This window comes from Vespula vulgaris, chromosome 22 (genome assembly GCF_905475345.1).
Source record: "Vespula vulgaris chromosome 22, iyVesVulg1.1, whole genome shotgun sequence".
In the NCBI taxonomy this organism is placed as follows: Eukaryota; Metazoa; Arthropoda; class Insecta; order Hymenoptera; family Vespidae; genus Vespula; species Vespula vulgaris.
The window spans coordinates 3968693-3983476 of record NC_066607.1 but is presented as its reverse complement, the minus strand read 5'-3'; the positions used below and the strand labels follow the sequence as shown (position 1 = coordinate 3983476).

Below are 14784 nucleotides of genomic sequence, written 5' to 3'. Positions count from 1 at the left end.
TTCTTTCTTTTATCCGTTGCAAACTTTCGCCGCTGTATAACCTATCGATTAAAAAATTTAATGCACGCTGTTGATCAGCCTAAATTACTCTAGTTAAAAGGAAAAAAAAAAAAGGAAATAAACTGAAAACGTTATGATCGAAAAGAGATCAGGTTGTGTGGTCAAAGTTAAACTTATTTGGCAATCGTTTCGACCAAGATGGCATTGACTTTCGCGGAAGCTCTCGTCGTATATCCACCCTCCGTTCCATCGCGTTGCATTGAAAAACGACCTTTCGACGATCCAGCTTGTCCACCGTGTCCACCGTGTTTACCACGTTCACCTTGTACACCAACTTGCGGACAGTCCAGCGTTCAATTTCAACTGACGTACACTTGTGACAGGTAAACGACTAGATATCGATATAAACATTTATTTTTTATCTTTATTTTTCTTTTTTTTCTCTCCTTTGAATTCGCGCATCTCGACGAAAAATCGTGTACGGTTTCTTTTTTTCTGGCTATACAGATCGACGTATGCACCCTGTTATCGTCCGACTAAACCAACTTGCTATCTTCGTCCGAAACCAATTCGAAAGACGTGTTGCTGTCTAAGGTGGTACGACTGTTGCGGAAATCCAGTTTTCAAAAGTTGTTCCTAAAAGCGGAACATCGTTTCTCATCCGAGTTCATAAAGAAAGAAGCAAAATCGTTTCGTTGTAAAAATTCACGCAAGAACGAGTAGAACGAGGAGAAAGCAGGTTCTACGGATACTTATCTGAAGTACGTGATTTAATCTCGAAATAGTCGAACGCGAAGAAAGAAAACAAAAAAAAAAAAAAAAGAAGAGAAGAAAGCAAAGGACAAGCGGACACGTACGCGACAAGGACGAGGCGTCAGTTTATCAAAGAACTTTTTTCAAAATGTAGCCAGTAATTAATACTCGTCCGGGTTTCTCATGGGTTTTTCTTTCTCCGTCGTAAAAGCTTGATCGTAAATCTGGGAGGAAGTTTCAGCAAGGATTTCCTTTAGCTCCGTAGTATTGTATAAGAAGAAAAATGTCTTGTCGCACTAGCTGCGGAGAGGCAAGGCGTACGAGCACTTTACCCCCGCCGTGCTGTCATACAAGACCAGCGCCGTTTTGCTGTCCAAAGGATGGCTGTCCACCGATGCAGCAGTGTCCACCTAAGCGATGCTGTCCACCTCCCACGTGCTTGCCATTAGTACGTCCATCACTTTTTCGAAACGTTTGAAAAATGTAATTTGCACTCGAGATTTATCCCGGAAAGCACTGGAACGTGTCTAACGCAGTTTTTTCCGTTCTCGTTGGAACGATACGCATCTCGTTTTAGAAAACTCGAAATACCTTTCCGACGAGGTTAAAGATCGCGAAATAAGGTATAATCGCAAGCGTTATCCGTCGAAGATCTATCAATAGCCCCGATCGATAGATCTTCGCGAAGCTTAGAAAGGAAAGCAAGGGTAACGGTTGATTAATCTGCGTCTCGAGCGATTTAAGACGTTTCTGGCAACCTTTCTCATCTCTAACCGCGTATAACGAATTTATAGATCTGCGGAGGACGGCCCTGTTCACCTCCACCGCCACCGACCATATGCGTAGCGGGACCATGCCCGATACGACCTTGTCGAGTAAAGTACGAATGTCCGCCACCTAAAATAGAAGCACCACCATCTTGCGTTCGATTCTGCATTCGCTGCACGTGCGAGGGATCAACTTATGCACCTTGTTACTTCTCCTGCCTGTCGACGTGTCCGCGTATCGATTGCTGTTAACGGTTTACGTTGGTGCATCGTTTGCGATTTTATCGAAACGTATAAATTCGACTTAGAGTAGAGAATTTCTATGGAGAGTTTCGTTTTGATGTAGCGCTCCGAGAGAAATTCGATTAATCAAACTGAAAGATTAATTGCACAACTTCGAAGGACGGAAATCGTCAAATCCGTCCGAACGCGATTCGTGGATCTCTCTTACGTAATATAATTGCAGAGAAGTTTAAAGGAGAATACGAGCGACGCGGACGACTCGCGCTGCTAAAGCTCGGAGCGCGCCCGTGAACGTTCGGTCTTATAATTAGTTAATTAACACAGAGAAGCGAAACAACATTCCGCGTAGCGAGTTTGCGATAAAGACAAAGCTCTTGGCCACTTAGAAAATTATGCGATAAGAAGCTCTAGCGTAACTCTGGCTGCCATCCGAAACCAGCGAGGAAGTTTTCGTGCCTCCTTGCCTCCTTCCGTCTTCCGCCTTGGTCTCACGTTCGAGCAGTCGTCTCGTCGATTTATTATCCGACGCTTTGCCGTAGTTACACCGTGACTTAATCTTCCGTACAAACGGACGAGCAAACACGAGCGGGTTCTCGATTTGAAAAGCTTCGTTTCGCAAATACGTACGTAGGTGCAATGTACGTTCGTACTTACCCAGAGCGTTCTATGAGCGACGAAGTCGCACGATACATCGTCGGCGGTGATATCTAACGAAATTGATTCGACCAGGAATTTCTATCGATTGTCTTCCATTTCTATCGATGTCATAATCTTGCATTCCTCGAGCTCGCGACGTTGCGCGCCTCGAACGTATCTTCGTCCGCGAAATCTCTAATTTCTCGGACGTTTCGTCGATCGAGTAAAAGGAAAGTAATTTATCGCAAAGGGGATCGCAAGGGCTCGAGAAAATGGTACGCGGCTCGCGGATGAACGTCAAGGTTGGTAACCCGAAGTTGTCTTTTTTTCGGGAGGCATTACGACGGCTACGTCGAGAGAAACGACGAGGGTACGGATAGGGGTGCACGACTAAACGTCGATCACGGCCAATTTATTTGGCGATGTATGCACGACCGTTAAGCCGATTAATGCAATCACGCGCGGATGTATAGAGATCGATCGTGAACATCGGTCGCCCGTATAATACCTGCATTATCCGTCATTAAGCGCACGCAGAACCTTTCGATCCTCTCGATGTCGCTACGTTTTTTCCTTCTCTTTTTTGGTCGCTTTGTTCCTGTACAGGGTGATTCATTCGAGAGGATCCATCGAGGGTCGCAGCTCGAAAGCTGCTGAAAAAGACATTCGCCTGACGTATTCGTTATTCTCGTTTTACGTTTCAAATATTTTGTCGTAAAACCTACCCGTAGATATTTTCTACGATATTTTTGTGGTTCGTTTAAATGGGACACCCCGTATATGCACACGCGCCTCCCTCTCTCGTCCTATCTCAGTCAACTTTTTCATCCGTCCTGACCAACGCTCCGTTGTAGCTACATATTTTACACCTATCGGGCGTGGTTCCCGGAATCCGCTTTAAAAAGTTCTCTCGTCAATGTTTAATCCATCGGAGGGCCGTTGCCGGTATATTACGACCGCGAACGAATGGAGTGCTTTTATGCGGTTCGGCTGCACACCGACAAGCAACGACGACAAATGGCTCGCGCGTACCTTTGCGGACGGAATTGAAATCGAAAATAAATTGAAAGAATTCAATTTTTCCAGAGACGAAACGTCATTATTCAACTGGCAGAGCGTCCTTCGTATTTTTGCAATCATTGACGGTGTGCTGGGCGTCTAAAGGGCAGGCGAGTCGCTCTATTATCTTTTGAAATTCATTCATCGGCCCCTTTGTCTCTCGCCTTTCCTTCGTTTTTCCATCGAAAATTTGGATTACTGGCTCTTTCTCCTTCCTCCTTTCCTTTACCTCCGAATCGTTCGTAGTTCGGAGCGAAAAAAAAGATCGTAAAGTTTCGCGTTCCTCGATCGATTTGATTCGACCGCGTATGTATCGTTATTTTTTCCAAACCGGAGTCAGGGGGATTGCCTCGATATCGTTGAAACATTGGAAGAGACCAAACGATTAACGATCAAGTGTTACGTTGTTGTAATTTAATCGTCGGTCAACGACCGAATATTCAACGATTTGTAAGAATTTTGGGGAGCGCGAATCTACCCTAACTAGTTGGCGCGCTTTCGGGAAGTAATGTTTTCTTTTTTCGATAAACGCGAACGACGCCGGCATACGTTGCAAATCAAAGCCGATATAAATTGCTCGTTGTCGCTCGGTCCAGCTGGTACGCTCGTTACGATACTACGTATGACGTTTTCAAAGAGCGAAAATGTTTAATTCGTAAGGGCGCTTCATCGATCGATCGATCAGTGCTCGTTCTGACGATTTTTAATACCACTTCATAGTTCGCAATTATACGATTCCGAATTGGTCATACTTGAAAATGGCATCGAACGAAAAGTAATGCGCTTTAGGTAGAAATCATAACGAAGGTAATAAATAAAGATGATTGATGTCTTTTAATTAACAAAAATCACATTCGTACGATCGGTTTTGTATTTTGAGAAGGTATTCGACGATTTATATTATTTCTACGTTAATCCATCACTTTCGTTCGTTTAATCGTGAAAATCATCGATGACAAATATCCTCGATAATTCGAGTTTGATTCGGAACTGACCGAACGAGATGGTACGAACGCGCGACACGCTCGATGTATCGAAATAAAGTGGGTTTTTAAGGGCACAACGGGTTAAAACGAGAAGTCCGTCGGGCCTCGCGCAGCGAGAAGATTCGAAAAAGGAGAAAAAGGAAAAGAAAAAAGGAAAAAAGAAGAAACGAGAGCTTTTCGCGTTCCACGACGTCCCCGAGTGTAGAGACGCATTCCGAGTGCACTTTGCGCACGAGGACGCTTCTCTCGCAAATCAATGGAAATCTGGCGACGTTAGGGGCTTATCGCGTCGATCGACGCGAGAAATAGAAAAACTACGCACACGCGCGTGGTTATACGCTCGTACGTGCGCAGAGAGACACGAACGCAAAGGAAACGTAAAGGAAACGTAAAAGGAAGAAGAGCGACGGGTTTAGACAGGGAAAAGGAGAAAGTGGAATCGTATAGAAAATGGAAAGAAGATTTCGATGGCACTAGTTTTTCCTTTGCCTCCGTCGATTTCCGGAACATTCAGCGCCTCCCACGTGGATTAGAGGCGTCTTTGCGGAAAGCGTAACTCGATGTCGAACGTCCGTTTGGAGGATCGACAGGTAGGCTAGTACTCGAGTTTACTCTTCTTCGTTCTCTCGTTTTCTTTTTTCGTCTTTTTCTTTCCTTTTTTTTTTCGTATTTTAGCTTTTACCAAATCTATCTCGATGGAGATAGATTTTCGCTACGTTATTTTTCGACGACCGAGAAATCGCCCAAGACTCGCCATTTTCGCAAATATCGTAGTTTCCTCTCCGCGCGGTAACCCCCTATCGATCCCGGCCGCGAAGCATTATCGTCGAGCTTTCGTTTTAACGATTATTTGCCAGGACAAATATAAATAACGCATCACGGTCGAGCATTTTATCATGGCGAGAGGTAGGGAAAGTACGAGTACGAGTACGAGAGGCGTTTCCTAATTAAAGGAGATGGTAGAAACGCTCACGCTCGGCTTGGAAACGAAGACGCGCGGGAGGATGCCGGCGCCATAATTTCCGTGGAACGATGCGAGTCTGCCGTAACGTTTGCGCGTAGTCGGTAACAACTCGGGGAGTGATCTACGACGTCGAAGTCAGCCAGCTCGAGTCGGCTCGGAATATGTTATGACGACGATAACTCGAAGAACGGGCTTCTCGTCCTGAGAAATGTGACGGAAAAATGATCGTCGTCATCAATTTAATCAACGTGTAATACGTGTTGAGGCGTAAGAAACAGTTAGTTATACGCATTACGTGACTGGTGTTTTATGCGAGACGCGTTCGAGCGTGAGACGCTTTGCATTTGATGCGTTCGCATCATGAATTCAGTGAATCGTATTGGGCAAAGAGACCATTATGTTTTATCCTCGAATTTACATCGAATCTTTTGTGCCACCGCCGAAATATTATGTGCACAAGCGTCGAACAGTTTCGAGCGTTCGTCTACCTTCGAGCGCAGTATAAAACTTGCGAGTGGCTATTAAAAATCGACGATATAAATTTTGAATGAAACGCAAATAAAAAATCGAAAAAGTAGAAATCGTCGATATAACGACCGTAATACTACGGAATTGGAAGTAGGGACGGAAACTCGGAGAAAAGCGTTCGCGAGGATGCAAGCGAGTCGCTGATCCGTGTCAAAGGGAACGCGATCGTTTAATCGAGCGAGTTCGATCAGTTTCTCGTTCAGTAATTTACTCGGTATTACGTACTCTTAGTTACTTGCAAATTTAATTAATCCTTCCGTATCAAAGTACGTATCGAGGCGAAAGGACGACTACGGCGACGACGGCGGCGGCGGCGGCGCGACGACGACGACGACGACGGAGAATGGGTAGCACGGAACGTTACGGTTTCGTTGCTCGAGTTGCTCGCCCTTTGAACCCGATGCACTCGCTTCTTCACTGAAGTAGCACGGACGAATGTTCAACTTTAAGTGGACTCCGGTTTCAAGAAGGGTGGAAAACCACCGTCGCCTCCTCGCCCACGTATCCCTTCTTCTTCTCCTTTTTCTCTTTTTCTCGCTTTCTCGGTCTCATTCTTTTTTGCTTTTCCTAGTGGTAGAGGCAAAGGTAAGGAGGGTAAGGAAGAAACGTGCAGTCGAGTTTCTCGAGAAATTACTCGGTCCCATCGTTGCGGCCCCGTCGCCTTCTTTGCCACTCGACGATTCTTCTGTTGTGCCTTCTCTCCTCTTTCCTTCGCGACTCTCTTTCTCTCTCTTCTCTTTCACCTCCATCTCCTTCATTCATCTTTTCTTCCCTCGCCTTCGTACTTTCCGCTTCGCGAAGAAACTGCTCCTCGGCGAAGAAAAGTTTTCTTAATACCGTGAGAAGCGTGAGCCAACACAACGAAGGTTCCTCTCTCTCTTTCTGACTGGGCCACGCTCGTATTATCGATATTACTCGTAGCTATGAAAGTTGGAAGACGAGCGTGAGTTTCAGAAAATATCTCGAAAGGTATACGCGCGCGCGCGTGTGTGTGTAAGTACGTATCTTTTGAGGAAAAAGAGAAAAAAAAGAAAAGAAATAAAAAAACAAAGTATCTCGCAGCAACTCTTAAGAGAAATGCATCGTATATCGAGTATTATACGCCTTGTCGTTAAATTTGTTTCTTCTTCGTAATATAAAATAAATAAGGAGCCTTCCTTTCGATCTTTAAAGCGTTATTTTACCTGGAATTGGAATTGCCGAAGTAAAGAATTCCGTTGACGGCGGCTTTTTAATGCCCGTTCGAGAGTCTCGATATCTACCATTGAATTAAATACCATTTCGAGAAGAAGAAAGAAAGAAAAAAGAAAAAGAAAAATATGGCGGAGAGCGGCGGGAGAAAATCAGGGAAGAGCTCGGTAGGTACGTAAAATGATGTGTATCCTAGCCATTTAGTCGAATAATTGGGTCCTGCACTTTCTCGGTGTAAAGGAACTCGCATAGTTCCCTCTCTAGTTTCTCTTTGTCTCTCTTTCATTTACTCCGCGTACCCCTTTCCGTCTCGTTCGTGGAAGTCGCTTTAATGCACTTATTGTTAATGCAATTCCAGCGGGTTTTCCGCCTGATGGTCGCCTACCTTTCATTGACAACGCAACGTCATTTACCTCCGACGTACGCGTACGTGTATTTTCTGTAGGGTATACGGTGTGCGTACGCACGTCCGTGCGTGTACGGGTACGCGCGGGTTCGCGCACGAATCCACTCTTCTGCAGACAAATTGAATTTGTTAGCGGGGGGTTCGAGTATACGGGAAAAGAAATACGCTTACGCGCGGCCCGTTGATCAAGAGTCACGACGGCGACTAAACGTAAGCTATATACATACGCGTCTGGCTTACGGTCGACGCTCGATCGTTCATTGCGCGACGGTGTATTTTCAAACGATACACTTTCCTCCGTCCGTTATATCGTAGGACCGTGGTTCGAAGGGAATGCTTGTATCTTATACGGAACAACGAACAGCTGGACGAAACGATCGTTCACGTACGATCGTGTCTCGTACGGAGCTATGCTCGGAGATAAGTTTACGAGTCCTTAGATCCCTTTTCGCGTTAAACCACGTTGGCATCGAGTCGCTATAAAGGGTGTCGCCCGTGGTGGACAACGCAACAACGTCGGTAAACGCGCAAAGCTTTGCAGGGTTGCGGAAGGACTTTTGTGAGCTAAATGGCGACCCATTTTCAGCCCTCGTGCAGCATCCCGTCTACGGAGGGATACGTTTTAACGCAAGATATCTTAAATCTTGCAGCAGGAATCTTCCATACAATATTATTAGCGAGAATGATTATATCCTCCCTTCGTTAATATCGATTCAACGTCGTGGCTTTAACGAAGATCTTCGGGAGCATACATTATCCTTCATTTAACGAAGCCCGCTTAGCAAGAATAACGAGTAGCTCGTCGAGCGATTAACGTACGTACATAGGCGTTCTATGAATAAAGATCGTCGCACGATCGTTAGATTTTCTCGCGACGCAAGACGTAGACGTTTACGGAGAAAGAAGGAAGGAAAGAGAATTTATATTCGTTCGCGTAGATTCTCGAATTTCAACGAGCTCTATAAAAATTCGAACAAATCCCGCAAGAGTCGGTGTTCCAGCGAAATCGATGGGATCGACGATCTTTCGCTTCCGTCCGGCATGGGAAGGAAAAAAAGTTTGAGAGGAAAAACGGACGATTATCCGCTGCGAGTTTCTTTGAGGGGCATAAAACTTTGAAATCCGGCCGATTAATTCGGTTTACCGTTGATGTTAGGAAAGTTGGCGACGTGACGGAATCGGAATCGAAGGATCGTTCGAAGCAGAAGGCGAAACATTCGGGTTCCTTTCTTAATCGCGCTCTCTCTCTCTCTCTCTCATCATTTCTTCTTCTCTTTTTTCTTTCTTCCTCTTTTTCCGCTCAGGGCTGCTTCGAGAAAAGAAGAAAAATCCACTTATCGAAGTCATTAACCAAGCTGGGAGGGTCCGAGTTTTATTGCGACCGATAATTCTTTACGTTACGTCTCACCTCGCAAAGTTAAGGGTGCGTGGCGTTTTATGGCATACGAACACGAAGAGTTTCCCCTCGCCTCTCGTTCTCGCTCTTAGAGCCGGGTGTCTCTCCGTTGCGAGGCTCCGCTCCTCCTCTTTTGCTCTTCTCTCATAACCTCTCTTTTCGTTTCTCCGCACGCGTGTCTCTCTTCTCTTGGCAGGTAGTTTGCGAGAAGGTCGTTTATCTTCGGGTAGTCTACAGAACGGAGAAAGTTTTGAAGAGGCGCGAGAGAAGTTTGGTCTTGCTTCGTGAAGATAGTTCCGCAGTAAAGGGTTCCTACGCCGGCGGATGCGTCGCGACGACGCCGACGCTGACGCCGACGCCGACGCCGACGCCGACGCCGACGCCTCGGATTCTTAAGCCGCGCTACGCAGTTTTGCGCTTTCGAGATAATTTTCGCGAAAGGCATAGCCTTTAAACTTTTCGACGTCGGCGGCGTCGTCGTCGACACGCATCTTCCTTCTTCTCTTCTTTTCGCTTTTGGAAATATCTACGGGGTAGATTCGTCCCAAGTGTGTAATATCTCGATCGTTAAAAAATTTTTAAAGCGAGCTATCGAGCGCGTTCTCTTTTCGTCGCAGGACAGGAATCGATTCCTTATCTTCGGAAATGAGAAAAACGGTCGATGGAGCTGCAGGAAAACTCGGAATTCGGTAATTTATATTAAATTTCAACTTGATCCTAGCTGTCCGCACGTACGAACGATCGATCGAACGAAACGTCCGAAGAAAAGAACGATTTTCGGGGATTTCGTTGTAAGCTGCCTCCCGGATGGAATATCTCGTGCCACTTTTCGTTGGCGTCGGTAATCTCTGCTCGCACGTTTCCTTTCTCTTTTTATCTTTTTTCTCTTATAGCTAGGTAGAAGTACTGCGAAGAGAGACGTGCCGCGAAGCTTCTGGCGTACTCTCGGTATACGGAGTACGGAGAGCGAGTATCCAAGTTTCTAAACTCGATATATAGATTCGGGATGTATACGGAAGGTATGGGGAAGATAGGCAGAGGGAGGGAGAGAGACGCAGCACTAACGCGGTGCGCGAGTTCGTAGGAGAAGTCGGGCTGCTTGGGCCGGCAGCGGCACGGCGCAAACAATCCTCTCGTTCTCCGATATCGCTCGGTACGATCCCTCGAGAGGTGGTTAGAGACAAAGACGGAAATAAATCGCCGTCCACAATAGCTTTCCTCCTTATTTCCAACTTCCATACTCTCGCAATGTCTTGGCCATTTACAACAATGCTCGCCGATAATCCGGAGAGCACGGATCACGCATTGTGTGCGCTGCTCTCCAAGAGGGAAGTTTCTTTCCGGACGAACGAAAGCGCACGAGCGGCTCGTTACGCTTCGTCCTTTCGATCGCTACCGAGTCTCGCTCGAAACCACGCTTATATCCCCGACGACTCTTCCGATCGAACGGACACCGAGATCGAATAGGGATTCGCGATGGATCTTTTCTTACGGCGGTCGACTGGAAGGAGGGGTCGATCGAACGAACCGAGGAAACGAATATCGAAGCTCGATCTTTGAAACGTAACCGGAGTGATCCGTCGTCGGCTGTCGCGGAAAGAGGGAGGCAACTTGTCGTTTATCGGGAACGATATCGGTGTCATCGACACGAGTCTTGCTCGTTAATGCAGAAGAGGTCGGCCATTGAATCACCCGTCCGCATTACACATTCGCCAAACAACTCGGCCGTCGTAAATCGTGCCTCGAGTGGCTGGCGCTCATAATTTAGCGGCACGTTGCGTCCCGCGCTCCGCCTAACCGCCACTTCCTAAATACGGCGCGGTTTATGCCATCGCGGTGTTACGAATTCAGCAGACCGACCGAGATTCTTGCTTATCGATCTTACCGTTCTCGTTCGCGTTCAACGCCGGTACGTTGAAAAATCTCGCGACGGAGATGCGGCTACGTCTAGATCATTGACTTTGAAATGTACTTCGCGACGATCTAATTGCAAAGAGAAAGAAAAAGGACGCGATCTCTTTCGACGGTTACGACGTTCGGCTCGTTCGCAACAGGTTCGAGACGACGAAGTAGGTATATATCCTACGAGTAAAATTTTACTCGGCTCGTCTTCCATACCTATCGCGAGTGCGATAACGAGGAATCGTGACGTGATAAAGGGCGAGAGTCCGACCGTCCTCGCGACGTTAAATTCCGCTCGTCTCGTTCGGAGCGCTCGCGGTTATCGGGTTATTCGAGAGGAGCTGTGCGTGTAAGAACCGTCTTTTGCTACTCGTGCTTCGAGCCGTCAAACCGTTTCCCCGTTAGGGACAGCGACCTTATCCGCCGCGAGATGTGAAGCCGAGAATTCGACGGGACAATCTCATTACGCGGAACGCCATTATCTTCGCTCCCGCCGGGTAATTTAATATAAACGCGTACTAATTGGAAAACTCTGTCTTGGACGCGTCTTGAATCACGAAGCACGCGCGCGTACACACCGAGCGATAAACGCTCGTCGAACGGATCGACGAGCCAAAGATATTCTTGCCGCACGATCGAAACGAAATCGAATCCGACGTTGAGTTAAATTATCGAAATATGAAGCGAAGAACGTGAGCGATGCACGCGATATTAAACTGATCCGCTTTCATTCGTCGTCGGGGAAACTTTACGACGAACGGACGTCGAAACGTTAAAGATTTGAAACGTATTGAAAGTTAATTGTCGGTAAACGCCGTGGAACGAGCCCACTTTCGATAATCGTCGTATTCGTCGAGTCGCTTTAACGAGACTAGCCGAGGAGCGCGAGAGAGAGAGAGAGAGAGAGAGAGAGAGAGGAGGAAGGGGGCGATCTCGGGCGAGAACCACCGCGGACGTTAGAGCTTCGACAAAATGAAACGTAAATATTGGTCGAGCTAGGCGAACTTAAAACTCTTCCGCCGCCCCCCCCCTCCCGCCCGCTTCCCCAGCTTCCCCTCGTATTAATAAAGATGAGCGCATTTCGCACACCCGGCACATCGTATCCGCTTTCTGAAACTCCAAGCTTCGCGATCGCTTAAGATCCGGCGAAATACGACGATCGTGAGTTCCGCGTTAAAGTAGTAGTCGCGACGAGGTACGACGTTCTCTCTTATCTTCTCGCGCGAGTCTGGTTCGACTATTTTCTTTTCCCTCTTGGAAATACTTCCTCGAAATCCGTCCCTCTTCGGTTCAACGCTTTTCTATAGGAAGATCGATCGATGAATTTATATCGTATTTCGAAAAACGTCGTCGAGCGCAATCGCGAATCGTTTCGAATATTCGACGATAGGTTCGAGGATACCTATTTATTTTTGGTTTAGACGTTTAACGAGCGTGCACACTGTCGTTATCGAATCATAGTACGACGGTGGTTCGGTAGCTAAACTTATACAGTGATTTCTTGAGTACACAGTAAATAGAGGTAAGGGAGTAGTTCGGGTTAACCGTTGACTAATTGCTCCTTAACCGAGTTAAATCGCACCCTGGTTATTACGGCAAGCAGGGATGTTACATGGCGCGGTCTTCGATCAAAGAGACTCGTGGAACATGCTCGAGTCTATTTCGCTGCACGGCTGGATATACGCATATATGTAGAACATTAGGGAAGCGTATCACGGCTTATTGTTCGCTTTATTGGAAATTTAGGCGCGTCTTCGACAATGGCGATTCGAGAGAGATCGAATCTGAAACTGAAATTCCTTTGATAGGAATTATATCCCGAGATGATAGAGCCGATGTAATCGATAGCGGCAACGTTAAAAATAACGACGACGAGGCAACGAGGAGAGGCGTTGGAAATTTAATTCCGACAGTGGCGGTACGCGTCTTCGGCAAAAGAATCGACGAGATCGAAGTTGCCTCGTCGGAGCCTTGCCTCCGGTGATGCGAATACGCAAAACTCCCTAACGTTGGTAAAGTTTTTTTTTTTAATAAAAGCAACGCACGGAAAGAGAAACGGAAAACGTGGAATTGGAAACGAAACGGTCGCTACGTTTTACAGGCGGAGAGGAGAGCGATATTAAAGCTGATTTCACGCTCGAAAGGTTCGGCCGAAGCGCGAGCGACCTCGACGAGGGCCGAAATGTAGAAGAATGGAAGCGAAGAGAGTCGGAACGGAACGAGGAGAGCGGAAGCGAGCGCGGGCAACGATGATGACGGAAAAGGTCGCATCGACGTGGCCGATGACTTTTCTTTATTTTTCATCGTAGTCATAAAAGGCGGCACCGTCATGCGATTCGCTATTGCGAGCGAACGTAAAGTCTCCATTTCCGCGCGTTTACATTTAAATCGGTGCATTAGCGACTGCAATTTCATTCCAATTTACAACTCCGCAATTCCATCCCTCTGCCGTTTCGAAGGGGGAGGAGGGCACGATTCGGCTTCGACATTCGCGACGTTCCGCGTGCGCTTGGATTTTCCCTACCTACATACCTACGACCCTTCTCGTTTCGTTTCGGTGTTCGCGCGAAAGAATTCGAGTCAACGTCATTTCGCGATTTCATATCGCGCAGCTCGATAATCGGTCGTTTTATCAATTAAACGCCGATTCGACCCCATCGAGACCGAACGGAATAGCCTCCGCCGGTATTAAAAAGCGATATGTGATTAATAAAGAGATTACATCCGTCTCTAAATTTAAAACATATTTCGTTTGTTGACGTAAATCGCAATTTCAAATATTAATTGCGTATCAATCGCGCAAAGAGATACGTACGTACTTTGTGTACCTATCGTCGTATCGACCGCGTCGCTCGTTTAGTACGAACCACTGCAATTTTATCGCTTTATCTTTTCGGGCGCTGATACGGGGTGGGGGGAGGTACCCGTATGGAATTTGTATCTTCGTGGAATTCGCGTCGTCGAGAAGCGACGGTTCGTATTTCAGTGCGAACCGATTGTATCGATCTCTCGATCATAAGGAAAGAGAGAATTCCAGGTCGAGCGAGTTAAACGAAATCCCTTCGGAGCGTTATTCGCGTTAATTGCAGTTAAAGAACTTGCACGGAACGGAGGTAAAAGAATTCCGAGTGGCGGCCCGGTGGTATTAAATAAACATTACCATCTGCTTCTTTCGCTCGTCGAGACTTCTCCCTACTTACCTCATTATTCTTCAAAATACTCGAAGCGGAGTAGAAGCGCAGCGGGGTCGACTCTTTTGTTATTCATATTCGTAAGGCAAAGTTCCTCGCGGAACGCGCTTCACGGCGTGGTAGCGCGTTATCGTTTCGCGTTAGAGAGGAAAGAGTTCAAATAAAATGCAAATTACTATTACTCGATCTCTCGTGCAAACGAATACGAAGCAGGTCGTACTTTCAGGACGATGGTTTGCTATCTATTACCTAACGACGGTCCTCGACGACCTTTTCTCTCTCTCTCTCTCTCTCTCTCTCACTCCACACCACCATTTCTCCCTCTCATTCTCTATTTCTCCTTCTCATCGCGGCCGTCCTTCTTGTACAATTATTCCTCGGCTGTTTGATGATCCACTTGAGTCGAAAAGGGAGAAAGCGGTTTAAAATATCTTTAAGATATCGTTAAGGTCGATGGTTCTTCCCCTTGTTACTTATATTCGAGAGATCGAGTTATTCGTCTCTAGATTCTTATTTTATTCGTGCCTCTACTTTTCGAATAATTGACGATCCTTTAATAATTATCATCGAACGGTCCATCGAAGATAAGTATTCCTTTCTTATCGTCTGTCATCGTCCGCGAGTGGATTTTAAAGCTCCTCCAAAGTTGTTACGGATATTTCGAATGGAAGAGACGACGGAGAATAGCGAACTTTACCGATTCGTTTCTCCGCATAGATACGTTTCATTTTCTATTACGTGCGTAATGTCGCTGATGGGAAA

The 14784-nt window shown here is 46.6% G+C and overlaps 1 protein-coding gene across 1 annotated transcript; it reads left to right on the top strand.

Annotated features, from left to right (window-relative positions):
* The first annotated feature begins 198 nt into the window (after positions 1-198).
* Positions 199-1772, top strand: LOC127071695 (keratin-associated protein 4-7-like). The gene is made up of 3 exons (XM_051011248.1): positions 199-383; positions 1054-1201; positions 1548-1772. The coding sequence occupies exons 1-3, from the start codon at positions 199-201 to the stop codon at positions 1770-1772; spliced, it is 558 nt and encodes a 185-aa protein (XP_050867205.1).
* The last annotated feature ends 13012 nt before the right edge of the window (positions 1773-14784 follow it).